We start from the raw sequence: 23,984 nt of genomic DNA, 5'->3' as shown, positions 1-23,984 counted from the left end.
GGTAGCTTCTTCCTCATCCTCTCTCCACCATGCTGTCTTTTTAGTCTATTAGATGTAAATCCTTGGTGGCTATGTTATGGACCAGTGAAGGATGGCAATTCAAGTCTACTTGAATTAGGTAAATTGACAGATATAGGGTCCTTTGGATTAAATCTATCTCTGTTTCTCTTTAGCTCTCTTCAGGACTTAAAAACCAAAGCGAGTTCCTAACACCACATTTCAACACTTTTTTTTTTCTTTTTAAACTTGTTTATTTAAACAACCATAAGCTCCGTACTCGTTAGTTGATGCTCTGCTGGGAAGGAAGAAAGACCGCTCTTCTTCAGCTTGCTTGTTGCCGAGAGCGATCCTTGCAGCTTCGGTTTGGTCTTCTCCTCCTTTTCGGCTGCCTTTTAAGACGTTCTCCAATTTTCCCTCTGTGGTTTCAGAGTAAAATCACCTCACCTCGCACTCAGCTTAAGTGACAGCTGTTGCTGGAGTCAGCCTCTAAAAGCCCCGTTTGTCCCAAATGCTCGGCTAGCCGATCAGCTGAAAGCAGAGGCTTTGCGGTCCTCCGAACCCCGTCCGTCCTCAGCTCTGTCCACAAGGGAGGTCTGAGTTGCCAAGTCTGACGGGGGACTCACTTCAATAAACATTTACTGAGCCATAAAAATAAAACTGCTTTTATAGACAACTCTCACTTTGAACTCCATTCTTCACTTAGAGAAGATTGCCCTGCCCTAGAGAGCAGGAGCAGTTTGTGATGGGTAATCCGCCCTCTGTGGCCTCATCTCAACGAGGAACCGAGGGAAAGGAGGCTCAAGCCAGAGCCTTGGGACATACTAAGAAAATAACACCAGCTGCCTTCCTCTTCTGTTTCGGCCTAAGTTCTTCGCAGAGAGCCCCTTCGCTGTGGCGAAACAAGATGTATTTGCTAGTTAAATCGTCACAGGACTTCATAGATTTTTCCTAGACTGTTCCAGTTTCCAGTCATGTTAAGATAAAAAGATAGCCTTTTTGCCAAATGGTTTTTCCCTTCTGTTCTTTTGGCAGCCCTTTTCCTGTTTAGATTTTGATCTTGTGTTGCTGTGATCATTCTTAGTCTTTCAGGAAAACCCTCCCCGTGTTCTCTCTGCCCAGGAAAGTTGTTTTCCTACTTTGACTTTCGTCACCCAGATGAACTGATGAACTGCATTCCCTTAGGTCGTAGACTTAATTGTGGGTTTGGTCAGAAAGAGCCTTCTTGTTTTCTGCTCTTTATTTACTTACCTGTTCTCCATTATCTGTTGTGATAAAGGGCGGAGAGAGTGTGCGTGGTCAGACAACTCTGCTTCTTCTCTGTTCATTCTCACTTACTGGAACCACTGTCAGAAAAATGGCTTCTTGTTATTATTATTTAAGGATATTGAAGGCAATAAAAGGGTTGGGGAAAGTAAAGGGATCAAGCCTCAGCCCAGCAGTGGTGGTGCACGCCTTTAATCCCAGCACTTGGAGGCAGAGGCAGTTGGATTTCTGAGTTGGATTTCTGTGTTCGAGGCCAGCCTGGTCTTCAGAGTGAGTTCTAGGACAGCCAGGGCTTTACAGAGAAACCCTGTCTTGAAAAACCAAAACTGGGAAAAAAAAAAAAAAAAAAAGGGATGAAGCCTCACTGGCCTGGTGAGGGGCTCTCCTGAGTCATTAGGTACTATGATCAGTTCATTTCTATCACCCTTTGTACCAGGCCTTGTTCTTGTGCTGGGGTAGGACTTAGCAATTTTAGGAAAAAAAAAAAAACAACTTTTTCTAAGACAGGGTCCTAGACTTGAACTCACTGTATAGCTAAGGATTATCCTGAACTCCAGATCCTCCTGCCTCCATCTTTCAACTGCTGGGATTACAGGTATGTGCCTGTATCAAGCCTGGTTAATGCAGTGAAGCCAGGGCTTTCTGTGCTCCAGGCAAATTCTTGACCAAGTGAGCTGCTTTCCCAGAAACTGGCAATCATTTTTTTTTTTTTTTCAAAATTCTGTTTGACTTTTATACTGGGGAGTGTTACCTTTTACTGGTGGACCAGACACCTTCTGATTCTGCATCTTTTTCTCATCCATTACAGTGTTATCTGTAGAGTTTAGAGTTAGGGAGAAGGAATATCTTTCAAGTCTTTATTTTTTTTAAAGATACATTTTATATATATGTGCATATTATATATATATACACATACATATATACATATATGTATGTGTGTATCTGTGTGTGTAAATACCAGAAAAGGCTAGAAGAGGATGTTGGATTATGGTTATGAGCTGCCCTGTGGGTGTTGGGAATTGGATTCAGGTCCTCAGGAAGAACAGTAAATGCTCATGGTGTCTGAGCCATCTCTCCTGTCTACATCCATGAAGTCTTGGGACCCAGGTCTGATAAATCAAAGTTTTAACCTTCTATTTATTCATTTATTACATAGGCACTCCTCTCCCTCCCCTGCATTGTCTCTACTCCCTCTTCTTCCTGATGACATTTATTGGGCACCTGTTATATTATTCATAAGGAACCCAGGGAAGAGTCACACTCTCGAATTACAGGGACCCTTTTACCTGGTGAGAAGAGATGGAGGACAGGATCCATATTTATTTAATAATTTGGTCTTCCTCATGCCCCCTGGCACCATTGTTTAATCTCCACAACAGCCAGGAGAATTACGGACTCCTTTTATTGAAAATAAAATGAAAGCTTGAAGATGAAACTGTAACACCCAGCAATACTGCCCAATGACTAGGAGTTTGTACCTGGATAGATACTATGGAACAAAACGCAGGGTTATAGCTATGAGCATCACCATGAGGACAGGTGTCCTGCGCCTGCCTCTGGGCAGATACCATGTAGCTAAGTATTAAGGCAGGAAGCCATTCTTAGATGGACTAGAGAGGAAGACCTTTTGGTCTTGGGAAGGTAGAGAAAAGGCTTGTGGGATGCGCTGTCAGAGAGTGAGCTGGAACCAACTTTACCTTGATGGAAATTTTAGATGTATCCTGTAGGGTACAGGGAACTGGTAAAATGCTTCTACCAGAATATGTTCTAATAGGATTTCTTTATTGTTAGCAGATAATCACTGTATACAGTAAGGGGTTCTCTATGATGTTTTAATCCAGGTATATAATATACTTAGTAATATGCTCGCTTCTCCTCTTAGTCTGATAAAATACTCCTTAAATGAGAGAACTGACTTAGACTTGTGCTGTGTACTGTCCTGGAATCCCTGGGTGGTGGGGCTTAGAAGTCGAAGAGTGATGGGTGTGTGGCAGGCAGGTAGGAAGTAGGAGCCTGGGAGGAGTGGAAAGGCAGACAAGATGTTCAAGTTGGTCTTCAGGCTCAGCTTTGTCCCACAATTTGGAGCTCTGGGTCTGGAAGCTTTCCATTTGATACCAGCTTCCACTTCGGGTGAGTTGAGCTGACTCTGCATTTTCAGAAAAGCAGGGAATGGTGGCACAGTGGGGCCCATTCTGAACTGAGACTGGAGAGAGACTATTTCTAGTTGCTTTGTCTTGGACCAAACACTGAGCTTCTTAGAGTCTCAGAGACTACATTTGTAAAATGTAGAGCTTACAGTACTGATGTCTACAGTCAATCTCTTTCAGGAAGTTACTGTCACCTGTAAGCACATCATGGGGTGGGTGGAGAAAGGAAGGGCAAACGCCATCTTTTGTTGGGGTCTCAGGTTGACTTAAAATTTTAGCATATATTTTGCCTCTATGCTATCAGACTCTGGTTTATTTGGGGAAAGAAATTCTCTCTACTGTAAACTATTTTTTCTCTTTTCACAGTCAGAGTCAGTAAATTGTTTTTAGTATGGTAAGAGGAATTTTATGTTGTTTTCTGAGCTGTGGATCTTTGAGCCGTGGTCTGTATTCAGAGTATGGACTTGGGATTTTAGATGTTGGTTGGGATGGAGGAGGCTCTGATGTATACCTATCCTTAGCTTAATAACCCTGGGGAGGAGCTTCCATCATGGAGGGGCCCAGATGACCATCCTTGCTGCTCTCTGGCCTCTTGAGATAATTTCAAAGGATAATTTCTCCAGTTATAGATTCTTCTAAGTTTTGATCCATGGTCTTTGAGCTTTGTGTTCCCTTGTCAAGCAATTTATTACAAAAGTTACAATTTGTTATAAAATGTTACGACCTCCCGGTGTAAGATATTAAGGAGATTCTTAGACTCTTTGGTAAAAACTAAAAGAATTGCTCCTTTTCCTTATCAGCAACCTCTGGGCTTTGCTCATACTAAGCAAGTGTTTTACCATTGAGCCACACCCCCAGCCTCCACACTGAAAACAACTTTGAGTGTGAACTCTTGGGCTCCCTCCCCCTCCACCATCTTTTTTTTCCTTTTTCTTTTTCTTTTTTTTTTTTTTTTTAAAGTTTTCTTTTATTATTTGTGTGTAAATGCTTGTTGGATTGTATGGGCACATATGTATGTATGCCTGTGAGGCCAGAAGAAAAGAAGGCTTCAGATGACCTGGAACTGGAGTTACAGGTGGTTATGAACCTCACTTCATATGAATGCTGGGAACCCAACTGTGGCCCCCGTCCTCTGCAAAAGAGCATCAAGCTCTCTTAGGTACCTAGCCACCTCTCTAGCCCTGAACCATCTTTTGTACTTGGGAGTCTACTCCCGGGCTTGATCAACTGATACTTTGTTTCCACCTCCTGCAGCTGGGACTATAGGTATATACAGTTCTGTTCGGTTCCTTCTGGATCTGTCTTAAAGCAGGGGTGCCCACTTCTGCTCTTGACACCCACCGTGGTTTTGATGCCCTTTGTTCCCAGCAAGAGAGAGTCCAGTTGAAATTTACTTGCTAATGTGATAGAAATGACAGCTGCTAGAGCCTTCCGTGCTGTTTTTCATAGGAGTAAGTTCTTGCTTTGCAACTGGATGCAACTGGAAGTTAGTCACGGTGAGTGAGTTGTAAGCTTGGCTTTCTCTGCGCATTTACCTCATCTCCATTCTTGTTTGTTTTGTTTTTCTCGACATAGGGTTTCTCTGTGTAGCCCTGGCTGTCCTGGAACTCACTCTGTAGACCAGGCTGACCTAGAACTCAGAAATCCGCCTGCCTCTGCCTCCCAAGTGCTGGGATTAAAGGTGTGCGCCATCACTGCCTGGCTATCTCTTTTCTTTATAGCCACCACTGCCCTGCTATCTCCTTTTTTTATAACTCACACACATGAAGACCGTCTGCTACACCAGTGGAAAATAGACCAATATACATCAGTCAGGGAGAGAAGAGAATCATGTAGGCATCAGATCACTTAGTCTGGCAATAGCTAAAAGCTCCTGGGAGAACCAGGTTGAAGTTGTGTTAGGTAGGTTGTAGAATTCATCATGTTCAAATTATGGGAGTAAGACAGCGATTCCAAAACAGACCAACTCTTGGGTTCCCAAAGGACTGGGAAAAAAAATTTAGTAATACCAGGCATTGATTGTTCTTGTTAATCACCACGTATGACCTCAGCAAGGGTACACAGCAAACCGCTGAGCTCTACTTTAGAGATGAAGAGGCTGACGTTTAGTAAGATTAGATTAGTAAAGCCAGAGAGCTAGGCTTTGAGTCCAAAACTGTCTGACTTCAAAAACAATACCTATGACTTTAGTCTCTCTTCCTGTTTTCTTAGTGAGCTTACTCTATACCTTTGCTCAATGATGTATGACAGAAAGATGTAGTTAATATTTAGCATGTTAATTTTTAAAAGGGTATGACTCTGCCCAGTGTCTAAGTACCATATTGTTAGTATTCTACTGAATCCACCAAAATCCCAAGCATCAACTCTAGAAGATTCTCTTATCTAATTTATGCCTTTCCCTCCCCTTTTCCAACCTTTCCATTTCTGGCCAGTGTAACCAGGTTCCATCATCTCTTTCCTTCTTTCCTTTTGTCTTATTTATTTATTTTTGTCTTATTTTTTATTTATTTATATCTATGAAGGATGCTGTCTCTGTTCTATTGCTGTGAAATGACACCACATCCAGGGCAACTCTTATAAAGGAAAGCATTTAAGGGAGGCCGGACTTGCTTACAGTTTCAGACTTTTAGTCCTGTTTAGTGGGGAGCATGGTGGCCCACAGGAGGGCATGGCCCAGGAGAATTTTACACCCTGATCCACAGGAAGAGCCACACACCTCTTCCATCAAGACACATACTCCAAGGAGGCCACATATCCTAATCCTTCCTAACAGCCCAAGTGGGAACCAAGCATGCAAATATATGAAGCTAGGGGGTGGGGGGGGGGAGCAGAGGGGCACAGGGGTGTTGGAAGAATCTCATTCAAACCAACTCAGATGCGTCTGGCTTAACGGGCTGGGGTCTACTGCAAAACAAACAGCCGGAATGCTTGGTGGTTTAAAACAGCAGAGTTTTATATCTTAAAAATAGCAAAGACTTCTACATCTGAGTCTGTCAGGTCAACAGCAAGGCTAGTCACACCAAACCCTAGTCTGATGAAGTAGCCACCCATTGGATGATTCTGGAATGCTGAGCCAATGGGAAACGAGAACTCAGAACATCTAGCAGTACCCACATTCACCTAAACCTCAACTGCTCTCAGCACGTGGGGCCAGAGTGCTATAAGCTGGTGCCACCCAACCGTAAGGGGCAGGCAGTGTGACCCTCCCATGTCTCCTGAAGGAGGAAACAAATGCTTGGTGAATGGTCTTCACCGTGCATTGAAGCTAAGCTCTTCAGTAGCGTCTTGCTGACTTCTCACCTTGTTGAAATGAATCCTGTCTCTCTATAGTGTGAATAATTCAACACAAATAAATTATATGCTCATTCACTTTCAGTATTTACTCCTTTACCTAATTTACTTATTCAGCATTACCTTTCTTTTTTTTTTTTTCCTTTTTTTGGGGGGGATATTTTCTTTATTTACATTTCATATGTTATCCCCTTTCCCAGTTTTCCTCCCTCCTGGAAACACCCTATCATATCCTCCCTCCTCCTGCTTCTATGAGGGTGTTCTTCCACCCACCCACCTACTCCCACCTTCCCACCCTCAATTCCCCTACAGTGGGGCATCTATTACGCTTTCATAGGACCAAGGACCTCTCCTCCCACTGATGCATGAAAAGGCCATCTGTGCTACATATGCAGCTGGAGCCATGTGTACTCCTTTGTTGATGGCTTAGTCCCTGGGAGTTTTGGGGGGTCTAGTTGGTTGATATTGTTCTTCCTATGGGGTTGCAAACCCCTTCAACTCCTTCAGTCCCTTCTCAGACCCAGCACTCAGTCCAGTGGTTGGCTGCTAATATCTGCCTCTGTATTTGTAAGACTCTGGCAGGGCCTCTCAGGAGACAGCCTGTCTTTCTTCCTTTCTCTCTTTCTTTCTTTCTTTCTTTCTTTCTTTCTTTCTTTCTTTCTTTCTTTCTTTCTAAGTTCTTTCTTTTTTTTTTAAATATGGGTTTCATGTGGCACAGGCTAACCTTGAACTTTCGATGTAGCTAAGGCTGGTCTTGAAATTGTGTTCTTCCTGTCTTTAATTCCTAAGTGCTGGGATTATAGGCATCCTTTCTGATGTCCAACCTTTTTTATTTTTAAATCAATTTTCAACAAAACATGAAGCCTTTTTAGGCACACTTCAACTGCAATAGCCTTTTTTAATGATAAATTGACAGTTAATCACTGATTTTTTAATTGCTTTCGTGAGGATGGTATAATAGTTAACAATGGCTAGGAATAAAATAGAATTCATTATTGATATTTTCAATATTGGAGTTCACTACCTGACATTTTCAGACCACTGTCGATTGAGGACCAATGAAACTGAGGGAAGCAAAGCCTGGGCCAATGGGAGTAGGGGATAATGCCTCTAAATCTGCAGGTGTTAACCCATGCAATCAGACAACATAAATAAAGGCCATTTTTAGAAGGCTGTGATTGTACTGACCACACATAAGGTTGTCTCCTTCTCAATGCCTCTCAGACAGTGTAACAGCGTTTGGTATAAGTGCTGCATTAATTGCATATCACTACTCAAATTGCCCCTCACACTCCCCCACTTCTGCTGGTAGTGCATGTTGCTCATCACCATTCTTGAATGAAACACACACACACACCCTTCTATTTGAATATGCTTTAAACAGTGCAATGGTTGGGTCACTCTCAAACTTCCACATTGCTAACGCCCTGCCCCACCACTCCTGAATTATTACTAAAATCTAAATTCCACCTTTGCTATCCTAGACCAAATGTGGGACCCCTTGGGTCCACTCTTCCCCAGCTCTTACATGGCAGTACATACACTCTTGTTTCTCTAGCTCTCAGGCCTGATTTTTATTTCTCCGGCAAAGCAATCCTAAATTCTTCTCCCCTGAGTTCCCTTGCCTGTGAAATCTAAAGCCCCACCTCTGTCTCCCTGCCCAGCCATTGGCCGCCTGCAACTTTATTTACCAATTAGAGTCAACTGGGGGCGGGGACCCTCAGCATCTTACATGTGGTCGTGCAAATTCCCATGTAATTTGGGAACCCAATTAAATACTATAAGCAATAAACCAAATCCACAAATGTAAGTGTGCATCTTAAGCAATCTAGAGATGATTTAAAGTTGGCCCTTGAGTTACATACAAATGCTCTGCCATTTTACATAAGGTGCATCTGAGGTTTGAGGTGTCTTGTACAAGGTCCTGGAGCCAACCACACTTTGATACACAAAGATACTTGTAGATTGGAAGAACAGTGCACCCTGGGAAGGAATACCTAGATTTGTCTGAGGAAATCTAGGGAGACAGCCAGGAGGAGGTGACTTCTGACCTGAAACCTAAAAGATGAGTTGGCCTGGAAGACAGACTGGAGGACAGACTGGAGGACAGACAAGCACTAAGGGCTTTGCCTGTCTTTCACAATTGTTGAATGCTTACCTGGGAAATGAAAACACTGCAAGGCTTTTGAATGTATAGAGTGATAGCCTCAGGCATGGGGTCCAGAGCCTTTCAACCTCATACCTAGACTTGCAAGGGACCCAGAGCTAAAGTGCTCGGGGTAATGAGCTTGACGAGGTTGTTGTCAGCATCTTCCCAAGGAGAAGGTGCTTCCCTTCAGATGCGAGTTATGAACAGGTGAGATAGACTTAGCAGAGGATGAGAATGGTCACCCATGGAAACCTGGTGTTTTGATATGCGATTACAGCTACTGCTTATAGTACAAAATATGTTTTATACTTAAACAACCCAAACCCTGAAGTTAATATGGATATCTCTTGCTCCGTCTTTTATTTTTAAAGATTATAATGACATCGTTTTCCCTTCCTTGTTTACATTCTGATGCAAGGCTCTTTTACCACTAACTTGTTACATACATACATGTACACACACACACACACACAATGTATATATATTATATATATACATTCTTAGTCTGTACAGTGTTCATTGTACATGTGGTTTCAGGGCTGACCATTTGGTATTGGCTAGCCAATAGGTGTGCTCCTTCCAGGGAAAGACTTGTCCAGGTCACAGGTCTCAGCTTGATTACCTGTGCTCTTCACGTAGGGTCGAGCCCCCCTGGGGGCAACATCCTTCATCACACCCTTTCCTTCTTCCCTGTTGCAGCCTTTTAAAATTTCACCCAAGGAAAACATGTAGCATGTTTTCATCAGTGGTTGAGTATGGGAAGTCGTACTGAAAAGCAGCCTCCTTGACTCTCTTCCTGTCTGTCTGTCAGTCCTGAATTTTGTTTTATGATTTCTGAGACTCATGTAGCCCGAGCTGGCTTTGACCTTCCTATGTCACCAAGGCTGGCCTTGAACTCTTCCTTCCACATCCTTCATGTTTCCTACACAAGCCCAGTCCAACTTAGGCCTACACCTTTTGAACCTCTGTCTTCTTGCTCCTGGGCCAGAGTGTATGCAGACAGTGCCCTGGAGTCTGTAACCCTACTCTACTTTTTCACAGTAGGTGCTGAGTAAATGACTATGTGAAGACTGATTCTTTCCAAAGATAGTTCCTGTTTCGAGGTCACTGTATTATTTATCAATTCTCAATACCAGTTTTAGAAGCTGCAGTTGCAAATAAATAATGTATTCACGTGAGCTTCTGTGTTGGTTTTTTTTGTGTGTGTGTGTGTTTAACGAGTTAAAGAATGCATTTGATGTTACCTCAAGCCAGAAATAGAAAAGGTGCCATTTATTTATTTATTTATTTATTTATTTATTTATTTTAGACTTTGGTTTGGTTTTCTTTTGCTGTTGTGAGTCCCAGGTAGCAGCAGAGGTTAGTGTCAGCTCGGCTGCCTGGGCTGTGAATGCAGATGCCACAGCAGCTGAGCTCCAGGGTTGTCTTGCTGTGGTCCCTTGCCAAGCTCCATGTGAGGTCCAGGAATGTATAGTTTTGTGGTCTGATATATTTTGATGGTTGCCGGATAAAATCGATGTCTGGCACTTTTTTTTTTCTAGGAAAAACACATTTAGACATTTCCAAGCTGATTTGTAGGACTTCATGTCGTTAGAACTCTGTGGCAAAACTTTTTCTCAAGTGGCTGAAAACATAAAGGAACTTCAGTCTTGAGGGCTGCTCACAGCACGTCCTGGGAGTGCCAAAGCCAAGAGGCCGACAACGGCCTGGATTGTTTAGACGGCCTTTCTTCAAAAATAACTGAGTATTTGGACTTTTTCCAATAAGGAAAATAACAGCTTCAGCTACTGACACCAGATTAGTCCCACAACTTAGGAGAAACAGGGTCCCTTTTCCTCTCTTTTCTGATAGCATTTCTCAGGCCGGCAGAGAGGACTCAGGTTACTCATGAAGGTTTGATTGCTGTTGGCTCTTCTTGCTTGACTTTTTTTTTTTTTTTTCCAAGAAGAGCTGGGTTGGGAGAAACAGACTGTTGAAAAGTTAGCTTCCGAGTCCAGGCGTGCAGATCACAGTCTTTTTCTTCATTTATGTCATAAGTATCTGGGATGCGAGTTAAGAGGCTGTTATGAAGGAATGAGACACACACACACACACACACACACACACAAACACAGAGACAGAGACAGACAGAAACAGAGACAGAAAGAGACAGAGAGAGACAGGGAGAGACAAAGACAGAGAGAACCTGGTGATACACACATTACTTTTTCTTCAGACAGCCTGGCTTCTCTCTAAGGCCAGCGCCAGTGGGTGGATAACAAGTCTTTACTTGTTGGCAATGCATTGAAACTTCTTGAAACAAAATGACTATTGAAAACAAAAAAGCAGCTTTGTGAGATACACTTCAACTAGGGAGCTAGGGAGTCCTGGAGTAAATATTTTAGATCTGGAAGAACTTAAAAAAAAAAAAAAAAGCTACAGATCTCCCAAGAAAGACTTGGCATTTAATTAGTAGGTTAATGAGGCCTTAGGACAGAAAACTTGATCTTTTTAAAGCACCCACAAAAACTCAGCTAGAGCCTGGAAGCAATTCGACCTTGATTTATAAACACACGAGCAAGGAATAGGCGGGCTTTGGCTATTTCGAGGAACTGGATAAGGGAGAAAGGTGTGTGTGTGTGTGTGTGTGTGTGTGTGTGTGTGTGTGTGTGTGTATCTCCTCTACGGTCTCCATTCTTTCTGAGGGAGTCCACGCTGTCTGGGGCTCACCCTGGTTAAGCAAAGGGAAGGGCTGAGGTACCACCGGGTGACGCAGAAGGCGTTCCTTTTCTGCAGCCACCAGGGAGTGCCCATTGGGTCTGTGGCGTGGCAGTTCCTGTTGGTGCCCCGGCGCCTTGCGGGTCTCTGAGGGGTGGGGTAGGGTCCTTATGTAAGGCTACAGCTACAGAGGAGACGTCACCAAGTGCGTGTGGCGCTGAGCGCACAGCACCGGTTTTGACTTTTTCCTCAACAGAGACTGGGTTAACACCTTCTTCTGCAGCCCGCCCCCCGCCCCCACCGTTTTCCTCTTACAGATGGGGATCAGGAACGTGACTGCCACTGTCAGCTAACAGAGCACCTCTCTTGTTTCTGTTAATTCAGAGTAAATATAATCTTTTATTAACTAGTTTCTCAGTTATTCTGACAGCAACCTACACAGGGTTAAAAAACATCTAGCTAGCTCAGCAAGTCACCAAAACAGAGGGAACTGCCCACCTCCTTCCTCACCCCATCCCCTAAGGACCTGTTATCTATTTGTAAAGAAGATTTCAAAATGTTCTAATGCGGTAGAAGCGTCTTTTTTCTTTTTTTTTCTTTTCTTTCTTTCTTTCTTTTTTTTTTGTTTTTTTTGTTTTTGTTTTTGTTTTTGTTTTTCGAGATGGGGGTTTCTCTGTATAGCCCTGGCTGTCCTGGATGGAACTCACTCTGTAGACCAGGCTGCCTCCAATTCAAATCCGCCTGTCTCTGCCTCCCAAGTGCTGGGATCGAAGGGGAGTGCCACCACTGCCAGGCTGAAGTATCTATTTTTAATAACATTAAAAAACACACACACACATACATACACAGTATCATGTATGCATTTTGCTCTGTAATTTGCTTCTCAGGTTTACTATTTGGGGTCTGTGTAGCTTTTCATGTCTTTATGCTACTCCAAGCTCCTTGTCATTCTTCTCAACAGCTGCAACATATTCAGCCCATGCATGGATGCACTGTTGTTGATGGGCTTGGTCCCCATCAGTGGACGTTGTCTCTGCCCTCAAAAACAGCAGTGTATCAAAGCCTCTGGGCTTATGAATGCTCTGTGTGCTTATGGGAACAAAGGCATGGAATAGATCCCTGGCCCTGGAACTTTTTTGATAAAGGGGTACTCACATGTTTAAAGGTTTTCAAAAGCGCATAGTCCAGCAATATTTCAGGCTTAAATAAGTTATCACATCTCCAGCCTTTAGCAGGCTTTCTTGAAAACACTGTTAATATTTAAATGACGAATTTGGTATTGAGAGCAAATCAGCTTGTGTTTAGTTGCTAATTAAGTGTCTTTAAAGTTAAATTTCTAGTCCCAAACAGAGGTCTCTGGAGTGTGCGATTCTCTGCCAGGGCCTTTAGGACTAGCAAGAAGCCAGCCATGACAAACTCATCCCAGTCTCCAGGGACATCAACTGCTGTGGCATGTGGCTCCAGGAAAACTAGCTGCTTTGAGAAACTGTAGGGCGGGATTGGGAAAGCGTTTGCTTCATGTGTAAGAGTGTTGTCTCCAATTAATTCACTTCAGAAACACTGACTAAATACAACCATAGCAAAAGTTTCTCCTCCCCCTGCTTTTCTCTGTACCAGCCTCCTGACACCAGATGGGAGCCCAGTTCTAGGAACCACAAAATTGATTTCCTGCCACTGAAAGGTGATCCAGCAAGGGGATTAGCTTTGCCTGAGGATGTCACCCGGGTGGCTATACACTGTATCTAGATCTTGCCCCCAAAGGGATGTTTGGCCTGCTTATGAGTTTAGTGGCTCAAATCGTTCCACCTGCACGGAACAATCCATTTTACTCCTGACTTGAGTTTTACAGGTAGAAACATTGCAGATGAAAACAGATTCCAATGGATGAGTCAAGTTTTAGAACTTGGGATTCAAACTGCTATTAAATTGCTTTATAAGCAATCCTAGTAGCACTGTCCCCCTCCCCCAGAGCCTTTTAGATTATAGTCAACCTTTGGGGGGGTTGTTGTATAGAGTGTTGACAGTTGTCCTATTTTCCCCACATAACCATTTGGCTGAAAAAAAAATGGCTGTTTTAAAAGCAAACTCCCTCACCCTCAAAACTCATCTTCAACAAAGACAGTCACTTTGGAATAGGGGGTCTGGGTACCATCCAAGAGGAAAAAAAAGAAAAACAAACAACCAAGAACAGAACTCAAACCAAACCAGATGAAACGAAAAAAAAAACCTTCCCATTCTAGGTCTGAATCTGTGCCTTAAGATAAAGGAGACAAATCAACAGGGCTGAGGAACTGCCTAATAAAAGCCTCTGATTTCAAACCATCGTCCAGTAAGTAATACACGAGGGGTGCATTGGAAGAGCAAGGCGGGTGAATTGAATTGTCCCACGATGTCCTTAAATAGAACGGCCCTTTCAACGGCCAGGAAGCACCTGGGGGCTTAGCTGCTTAGAAGTCCAGACAGAAATTATTTTTGCAATTAGGGGGAAATGAGGTTGCTAAGTGCCAACGCCTTTAATATCTTCACGCCTTTATCTGCTTTTTTCCATCAACCTGAATTACAGTGATAATGCATTCAAGTCAATACGGAATGTAACTTTGGTTGAGTGTTGCAAGGGTAGGGCAGATGATGTCAAGCTAGGAAGGACACTTAGACCCGACACTTGGCTTTAACTCTCAATCTCCCTTTTGGGCTTTGATGGGAGCCTACACTCCCAGCCTGCAGGACTTTCATTTTTACAGCTCTTTCCCAAGAGTCTGTTTAAAAGTCGAAAAGCGAAACAAAGATGTTTTAATTATTACGACGTCTCCCACCTCTTTTAATTTTTTTTTCTTTTTTCTTTCTTAACATCCATAAAGACTTTAGTCCGGAGCTTCTCAGCCTTCCTTCCTAAGGCTGCGACCCTTTAACACAGCTCCTCGTGTTGTGGTGACCCCCCTAACCATAACATTTTTGTTGCTACTTCGTAGCTGCAATTTTGCTACCATTGTGAATCGTAATGTAAATATCTGATGTGCAGGGTATGTGCTATGGGTCTCTGATGAAAGGGTCATTTGGGCACCACCCTGCGAGGGGTCACCACTATAGGTTGAGAAACACCTGCTTTAGAAGCTGATCTTTTCCAAAGTCCCCTTTACCAGCAAATGCTCAGGGTTCTTTTTTTTTTTATTTTTTTTTTTAACTTATTTTTATTTTTTTACTTAGTCACTTTACTCCCACTCACTGACTGCCTCCTAGTCACCTCCTCCCACAATCCTTTTCCCCATCCCCTCTCCACTTCTCCTCTGAGTGGGTGGGGATACCGCCGTGTGCCCCCACCCTATGACAAGGGTTCTTAATAGGATTTTTTTCCTTTCCCTAAGAAGTATTCCAACTCCTTTGTTATTCTTGTTTCTTTAGATACAATCAATCCTTCATTTTTCCTTTGGCACTTTAATATGAAGGCAGTTGATTTGCTTGAGAATTCTGTTGTTTCAGCACTTGAGAACTCGAACCCACAGTTACCGGGTTGCTAGAAAAGGATGTTGTGAATTGGCTTCAAGCTCTAGAAGGCTGGTAGTTAAGGGGATGGCTTGAACTTGCGTACCATTGATCTTTGCGTTTTAAATAAGAGTTTAAAAAAATTTTCTGTGGTTATGTAACCGGTCCTTGAAGCAAGTTTTACTACACTTTCTTCAAATGTCAAATTGAATAATCCAGTCAGAAGCACGGGGTCTCAAGTCTTGTCAGCAGTATTCTGAGAGTGAAGATTTATTGCGACTTCTTTCATTGCCTCAGCTTTATTGCTTTTGAAAAATATGTGATGGTATTACCCTTGGATTTACTGGGGTTCTTAAGGTCTTGTCAAAATGAAACAAGCCCTCTTTGTGGTATGAATCACCCGTAAGCACAGTGATGAGGGGAAACTTTGCCTTGAGCATATCACTCCTAAAAACTGCGCTCAGCTTTCTTTTTTTCCAGTAGTTATTTTATTTTACTGATTCTGAGCCAATGGTCAACTTCAGGGACACTTCACACAGTTTTAAACATGCTTTTTAAACATGGCTTGCATTTCCTGCCCCTCATCCCGTTTAGAAACCTGATGGTGTGTTTCTGTAGACAGCCTTACTCCGTCCCTAAATTTTGAGAGGGAAGCTTGACTCTTTCCACCATTCTTTGTGGTCCAGAGTCCAGATCTGGAATAGGTGGGCTTCTTGTCAATTCTAATGCACTTTGAGAGGCAGGAGCTGAGGCTGTGTGTGCCCCTCCGGTTGGAATGTTTCTCTTTGGCCAACTGAAAGCAGAACCTGCTCCTCCTCTTCTCCTAGATTAAGTCTGCTTTCACTCCTTTGAAATTAGATTGGTTCCTGACCAGAAATGCCTCTAAAAAAAGAAAAAGAAAAAGAGAGAAAGAAACTGAAGATCCCAAACCAAACCAAACCAAACCAAACCAAACCAAACCAAACCAAACCACAGCCTATAGTCTTTCTTTCTGTTATTTTGGACTTAATCTAATAGAATCTCCTTCCTTTTCCTTCCCCCACACTCTTTCTTTTTTCCTTCCCCGCTCCTCTTCTTCCTCTTCCTCCTATCCAGTAACTTTTATTTCTTGAGCTCTGGGGTTTTCTCTATGAGAGTGTGTATGCAAGTGTGCATGCATGTAGGCGCCAGGAAGTTAACCTTGGTTATTGCTCCTCAGGTGCTGTCTGCTGTTTTTTGAGACAGGGTACCTCTGTGATTAGGGGCTCTTTGGTTTGGCCAGGCTGAGTGGTCAGTGAACCCAAGGGATACATCCTTATGACTGGCTTTCACCTGCATTTGGGGGCCTTGATTGAGCTCAGGGCCTCATGATTGCACGGCAAGTACTTTACCCACTGAGCTTGATCCTCAGACCTGGTGTGTACTTCCCCTTTCAAAAAAGTTATCTTATTTATTTATTTATTTATTTATTTATTTATTTATTTATGTGTGCACAATGGTAGCATCCAGAAGACATCAGATCCCCTAGAGGTGACTGTGAGCTCCTGACCTGGGTGCTGGGAATCCAACTTGGGTTGGTCTGGCAGAGCAGCAAGTGTTCCTATTTTGTTGTTGTTGGGTTTTTTGTTTTGTTTTTAGAGACAAGGTTTTCTGTGTAATCCTCCTGGCTGTTCTGGAAGTTGCAGTGTAGGCCAGGCTGGCCTGGGACTCGGAGATCTGCCTTCCTCTGTGTCCTGAGGGTTGGGATTAAAGGTGTGTGCCACCACACCTACAGCAAGTGCTCTTAACCATCAGGCCTTCTCTTCATCCCCTGGCCTACTTTTGTTGGCCTTTGCTCTAGGGTTAGAACTCTTTGCAATCTGGAGGCTTGCAACCAGACAAGCCCTTTTTCCATTTTCTTTGTTTTTCTTTTCTTTTTCTCTGCATGTGTGTGTGTCTGTCTGTGTGTGTGCTTGTGTGTGTATGTATGTGTTTGTGTGTGTGTGCATGTTTGTGTGCTTGTGTGTGCATGTATGTGTTTGTGTGTGTCTGTGTGTGTGTGTTTGTGTGTGTGTGCATGTTTGTATGCTTGTGTGTGTATGTATGTGTGTGTGTGTGTGTGCATGTTAGTGTGCTTGTGTATGTATGTATGTGTTTGTGTGTGTCTGTGTGTCTGTGTATAGAAACATGGTTCTTTCACTCACCCTTGCTTTACCTCTCTGATTCAGTACTTCTCAAACCCAGAACATAACCATAGTTACACAGTTGGTCAAGAAAGTCCATAGGAAGGGGCTTGCGACCTGTCTGTGCTCCACATCTGAGCCTTGTCTCTGGTGCCTGTGAAGGCCAGAATAGAACACTGGATCCCCTGGATCTGGGGTTATAGACTGTTGCTATGTGGGTGCTGGGAATTGAACTCAGATCTTCTGGAATAGCAGCCAGTGTGCTCTTAACCCTGAGCTATCTTTCCAACCTGATTTCTATTTTTGTCAGAAGTGGGGAGACCTCATCCTATCTGCCAACTTTTATGGCAAGTACTTTCTATATACTATTGGATTCAATCCTTACCAAACCATTTCTGTCATGTAGTTGCATTGTGACCATTTTGAAGATAAAGAAACTTGGGGCCCAAATGAAGGTGAAGTAGAAGGACATCTTGTCACTGTGTCAGGGCTGGGATTTGGAACCAGGCTCTCTGATTTTAATATCAGATTCAATCTAGACTCTCAAGCAAGGTCGTGCAGCCAGAGTAACTAACTAGAATGTTTCCTTAGAGAAGGCTATCAAAGGACATTGACCCACACTTTCACTGATCTGACTCATTCAAAGCAATGGTAGGCCTTATAGGCCTCTCTGCTGTGCCCTGTGTCATTGTTTTATGACTTTTTTTCTGGGAGGTCGACAAGAGTCTCTTCCACAGAGATAGGGCATGAATAACAGACCAAAGTGGTTCTACCCAAGTGTCGCCTGGTGAGCCCGTGGTTTTCATGAGGTTTGCTTCTAGGGGCCTAAGGTGAGAGAGTGATTGACGATTCTTTGCAGGGGCCTAGGCAGCTTACGGGAGGCTGCATCAGTGAAGAGAAAGTCTCTCGGTTGCTTCTCACAACCGTTCGGCTCTAAACACACTGGGAGGCTCCTGCTCCTTCCCACTCCATGGAAGAAAGTTAATGGGCTCCGGCGTGGGCAGGTCTCCTGTGGGTAATGACAGCCGCTCAGAGTTCAAGAGGGTAACTGCCGTGGCGAACTTGGAGGGTGGTGTTTCTCAAAAAATCCCGCCACTACAAATTATATTTTTCCTTGTTTATGTGGACTAGAGACATTATTTGAGATGAACTATAGATGTATTTTAAAAAAAAAACACTTTAAATAATTATGGATCTCTCAGGAAAGTATAAAAAGATATGACAGAGAGGGCCTGGCCTGTGTCCCCTTTGGCCACAGCTTGTGTTATGGACACAGAACCTTGACACTAGCCTAAAACTGTGTGTAAGGGTCTGCAACACCATGACCCAGAAGTCTATGATGGAAAGATTACTGTGAATCAGAGGTCTGTCTGGTCTACACAGGAAGTTTCAGGCCAGCCTGGGTTATGTAGTGAGAGTCTGTCAAAGAAATGAAATGAAAATTAAGAAAATGAATTACATCATTGTTAAAATTTGCCTATCCTGATTACCATGTATCTTTTGTCCTCTAGATTTTTTCTTCCTTCCTTTCCTTTCTTTCTCTCTCTCTCTCTCTCTCTCTCTTTCTTTCTTTCTTTCTTTCCTTCCTTCCTTCCTTCTTTCTTTCTTTCTTCCTTTCTTTCTCCCTAGACAGGGTTTCTCTGTGTAGTCCTGGCTGTCCAGGAAACCACTCTGTAGACTAGGCTAGCCTATATCCACGCCTCTGTCTTCCAAGTGCTGGGATTAAAGGCGTGGCTAGATTGTATTTTCTGAGAATTGCTTTTAGCTTGTGCTCATTCTCTTGGCGTTTTTTTTCTTATTAATTTCGGAGACTTTATATAGTCAGGATGATAACACTTTTGTGGGTTAATAGAAGTTGCCCACACCGGGACTGCCCTTTTTCAGCACTATGGCCCTAAACTTCACCCCAGCGCTGTCTTCATACTTTACAGTGATGGCTGACATTTACGTTCCCACGCTGGCCTGATTTAGCAATGACACGATTTCCGTACCCGAGGTCCTACAATCGAATATGTAGAATATGGATTTCTTTTTCTCTTTCCTTTCCAAACAGAGAAGTGCCTGACCTAGTATGATTCAGTGAGCAGGCGTGTGCTTTCCCTGTTGGCTTCTCCCACGGGCATGTGTCTGTTACATGCCCCTCACTTTGCCCTGTGTTGTGCTAGCCAATGCCATAGCTTTAGGATGAGCCTTTTGTCTAGAGTGGCCAGGTGTCATTCTGTAGTCTTGATGATTTCTGGTTCTTAATTCTTTGGAATGAATGGAAGAACTAACTTGTCATATACCACAGGGGAAACTAGAGATGCCAGTTGTAGTTACAATACAGTTACATAGTTCCTGGGAAGTATTGTTGGTATTGTGTCTTCCTATGATGAACTTGATGGTCTTTTCGTTTACTTCTCTGTGCTGTGGGTCAATCTAGCTTGTCTCTATCTCAGTCACCCTTTGTTATATCTGTCTTCGAATTCCTATTTGAAGCTTTATTGCTATTACTAATGGACACTTTTAAAAAGTTCTTCCCTTTCTTAGTTATCTGCATGTACATGAGATCACTGTTAATTTGGGGATATTTAATTTTTATCTAGGTGCCTTGCTGAACTCTTAAAATGGTTCTAAGAGTTCATTTAAAGAGTCTTGGATTTAAAGAAACAATGTGAATCTGAGCTTCCATTTACTGTTTTGTATATATGCAGGATTAAAAAATGAACATGGATACTCACTCTTGGTACATTAAAAAGTATCTTTATACATTAACTTTTTTTCCTCCTTCTATTAATTTTCATGGAAAATTTAAAAGTTGTCAATGAAAATTTTAAATATATAATAAAAGTTAAGTTTTTAAAATTAGAAACCTCACATTGTTGATAACCTAATTATCATGTGGCTTTCTAATCTCATCGACAATGTGTGACTGTGGACTGAGACACTTACTGGGCATCATATAAATCTGGGGAGATGATAAGAAAGAATGAGAAAAGGAAAACCATCAATCTTCAATATTGTTAGCACATGTATGTATATGTGTGTGAACACATGTGCTTGCACACACACACATACCATTTGTTAATGTGTAAAATCATGTGAGTTATATAAGTTATTGGCATGAAGAAAACATGTACCATGAAAATGAAAAATCAAATCTGGGAAGTTGCTCCATATCCTGAGTAACTATGGGCACTCTGGATTGTCTACTGGTCATGCCAACGAACCCATTCCTAACTAGAGTCTCAGGATAGGTGATCGGCCTGTAAGAGACCATGGAGGTATTATTTCAAGGGATGGGCATCTCTGATAGATCCCTAAGTTGAGGGTCGATTGACGGTTGAGTGTTGCTTGCTGCCTAGGACTACCCAGGCTGCCCTCCATGAAGGCTGGCTATGGCAAAAAGGCCCTGTCAATGCTCAGTCCCCAGGACAGCGCAGGTCGCACTAAGTCTTTAACCAAGAATCTAGGCTGGGATCTAGAAGCATACTTCCTTAACAAGGTGTGGGCAGTGGTGGTGGTGAGGAGAGGGGCCTATGAAATCAGGAAGTCCATGCGACTCACAGCCAGGTTGTCATCCAGTCCTATATTGAAACAGGAAGCGCCTAAGACTGACTCCTCCTGAAGGGAGCCTCTCAAGAGCCTGGCTGGTCCCATCGGAGGGGCTTGTTTCCCAAGAGTGTTCAGATTTCGCTGGAGTGAGGTCCAGGATGTGGTCTGAACCAAGAGGCACTTGCCACGCTTTTTGGTTCTCCACCACTGAACCTACTTGGTCAAAGACCCGAGTCATAGCTCTTCTCCGAAGCTATGCAAATAAACAGTGTGTCCTATTTTTAGGACGTCATTGCTAACAAAAATAGCTTGAAACCCAGACATTTGAATGTCAGCAGACTTCAGCTTAAGACGCTATCCTGTGACAGCCATGCCAGGCCATGCTGACATTTTCTCTGGGGTCGTTGTTTGATCTCCCACCATACTCACTGATGTTATTCCTGTTTCCATTTAGGAGAACCAAGTCTTGGAAATATTAACCCCAAGTCAGCCTTTCATAAGCGGAGCCCAGGATGCTCTGCGAGTTACCAGCCCGACATCACAGCTCTCGATTTTGAACATATTTCCTTTTCACCTTGCCACATTCCATCTTGACACTGGTAATGGGATGTTGTTATTACATGGGACCTGGTCCAGTTTCCTGAAAGGAATTTAGTTGCTACATTGGATTCAAGTTACATAATCAGGAAATTACTTATCCTTTTTAGCGTCTTATTTGCTTTATTAAAAAAAAAAAATTGGAGGGGCTGGAAAGATGGCTCAGCAGTCAAGAGCACTGGCTGCTCTTCCAGAGGACCAGGCTTAATTTCCAACACTCACATGACAGCTCACACCTGTCTGTAACTCCAGTTCCAGGGGATCTGACACTCTCACATAGACATACATGTAGGCAAAACACCAGTGAACATAAAGTAAAAACCAGTTATACACTTTAAAAAAAGAAGCCTATTTGTAAAGAAAGAGGAAGGAAAAGAAGAGGAGAAGGAGGAAGAGAAAGAAGAGGCATCAGATTTATGTTCATTAAGCTCATTTCATTGTGTTCCTTTTTTACAGAGACTCAAGATATTTTTCCAAACACAGCATTGGCTGTGGCAATTGTTTGACAATTTAAAGGGCTCCCAGGAGTTACATGGAACACAGTCTTAGGACCTGCAGTAAAACCCATCAGACTCTGGACAAGCTCTACAGGCGAGACCAGAAGAGAAGCTACCTGTCCCTGGCTGATTGCTTTAACCCAAAGACCAAGTTCAGGATCCCATACTTGCTGAGATGATTGACAGGTATCATAGGAGAAACTACATCTGGGAAATTTCTCACCAGGATCTACTCATCTCACGTCAATGAAATATGGAGAACAAATGTTGGTTTGGTTTGCCAAATAAAAGCATAGCTCCCAGCACGTTGTGGACATAATACATATAGTTTCAGTTTGGTATCTCTTGGCAGGAATGCAGTGCTGTTTCCTGATGAAGTCCTGTTGGCTCTAAAAGCTTCAGTTACTTTGTGGCAAGGTGGGAGAAGAATGCCTCACTGAACACCTGGGGTTGGCTCAAACAGCTCTGGAGACTACCTGTTCAAGGCTCAATTTCCGAGCACTTTCTTTTCTTTCTGTTCTTCTGAACTGGAAGAGTCTAAACAAACTAAAATTGGACTTCTGTCGCTGTTGTTCCAGGACAGATGGGAATGTGATAATACTGTCCTCGAATGGCTAGGGTGTCGGTATATGTGAAGGAGGCCACTCCCCTTTAAAAATTAAATATTTCAGCGATCTGCATTTTTATCCTCTAGAACAATAACAGCAAAAGGATTTGTCCAATCTAATATTTATATGCTTGAAAGTTTTCAAATGATCACATCAAAATTAGCTATAATGACTATAATTAAAAGCAGTTTTAGCTGGGTGTGCTGGCATGGGCCTGTGATTCCAGTTACTTGGGAAGCTGAGTCAGTAGTGTTACAAGTTGACGAGGATCTGCCCGGGCTGCAGAGTGAGTGCAAGTCCAGGCTGGGCAGCTTAGTGAGACCAGGTCTCAAAATAAAAAGGGCTGGGATTGTAGCCTTGCATTCTTACTTACCCCATGCGAAATCCAAGACTCAAGTAGAGATACCCAGGAGAAAGATCAGACACATTTTTAAAGCAATTACAGGTATAAAGACAAATGTGCCTGCGTTCATCTGGGTCAAGGTGCAAGCTGTTCCCTCCTGTCTCCGTACTCACAGGATATTGTTTTTGCACTCCTGGTCCTCTTGATTCTCTGAGCTATGTTCAAATACCCAACAAAAGCAACTTAAGGGAGGGAGGGTTTGTCTCACCCTTAGAGAGAACAGTCCATCAGGGTGGGGAAAGCACACAGCAGGAGCGTGAGGCAGCCAGTCACATCGCAGCTTCGGGTAGGAAGCAGAGGGATACGAACGCTGGGGTTCCACTCACCTTCTCCTCTTTGTTCAGTCTAGGGCCATAGTCCAGGAGTTGATGGCATCCACAATTTGTGGGTAGGTTTTCCCTACTCAGTTAAGCCTTTCTGGGCACACCCTCATAAACGCACCCACAGGTGTTGATTCTAAAGACTATTAATGGGTTTGATGAGGATTAACCATATTCCATTTATAACCTTTAAATGTTGCTCGACATTTCTTTGGCCAAAATGGGATCACCTGAGCCCATCTGACTGCAAGGGAAGTTGGGAAATGTAGTCTTTATTCTGCACAGCCATGTTTCACCAACTATATATAAAACTAGGCTTCTAGGGCTGGAGAGATGGCTCAGTTAAGTGCCTGTTGAGTAAAGGTGAAGAGGTGGGTTTGGATGCCCAGCACACATGCGAAAGTTGGATGTGTCTGTATCCCCAGCATCACCAGGGAGAAGACTGGGAGACTTCTGAAGTTCTTTGATCATCGAGCTGAGCACAATTGATCAGACCCAGGTTCAGTGAAAGACCTGATCTAAATTTTAAGGTAGAAAGCCATTGTGGAAGTCGCACAATGCTAACCTCTGGCTTTCCCATATGTGTGCACATAGCCACAAGAACAAGTGCATTGCAGACACACGCACACATACCTTTAAACTTCACTTCTAATAGAGGGAGACTCCTCTGTTGTTACCTGGAGCCACTTAGACATCTGTGGCTTCTCTTTATTTTCCCAGCTCTAGGAGTCAGTTGCAAATGAACACATTCATTATTCAAGAACCAGAGAGATCAAGTTACCTGCTGAGGGAGCACAGCTAGCTCTTTGTGAGCCTTTTGGGTGTGACTTTATTTCTGTTCCCTTTGTTCATGTGTC

The 23,984-nt window shown here is 43.1% G+C and overlaps 1 protein-coding gene across 6 annotated transcripts in view; it reads left to right on the top strand.

Annotated features, from left to right (window-relative positions):
- The window catches only part of Socs2 (suppressor of cytokine signaling 2), a 31,333-nt gene extending 8,730 nt beyond the window's left edge, over positions 1 to 22,603 (top strand). For 3 of the 6 annotated variants that reach the window (XM_031349478.1, XM_031349479.1, XM_031349481.1), the window contains exons 4-5: positions 21,157 to 21,301; positions 21,756 to 22,603. In XM_031349478.1, the coding sequence (XP_031205338.1) occupies positions 21,157 to 21,301; positions 21,756 to 21,805 (195 nt within the window). In that variant the 3' untranslated portion in view covers positions 21,806 to 22,603. Of the gene's footprint in view, positions 1 to 13,787; positions 13,833 to 21,156; positions 21,302 to 21,755 lie in introns of those variants that run through there. The other 3 variants (XM_031349480.1, XM_031349482.1, XM_031349486.1) reach the window with 3 other exon arrangements.
- Positions 22,604 to 23,984: the final 1,381 nt, after the last annotated feature.

This window comes from Mastomys coucha, unplaced genomic scaffold, assembly GCF_008632895.1.
Source record: "Mastomys coucha isolate ucsf_1 unplaced genomic scaffold, UCSF_Mcou_1 pScaffold4, whole genome shotgun sequence".
NCBI lineage: Eukaryota > Metazoa > Chordata > Mammalia > Rodentia > Muridae > Mastomys > Mastomys coucha.
This window is presented reverse-complemented; position numbering and strand designations above follow the sequence as displayed.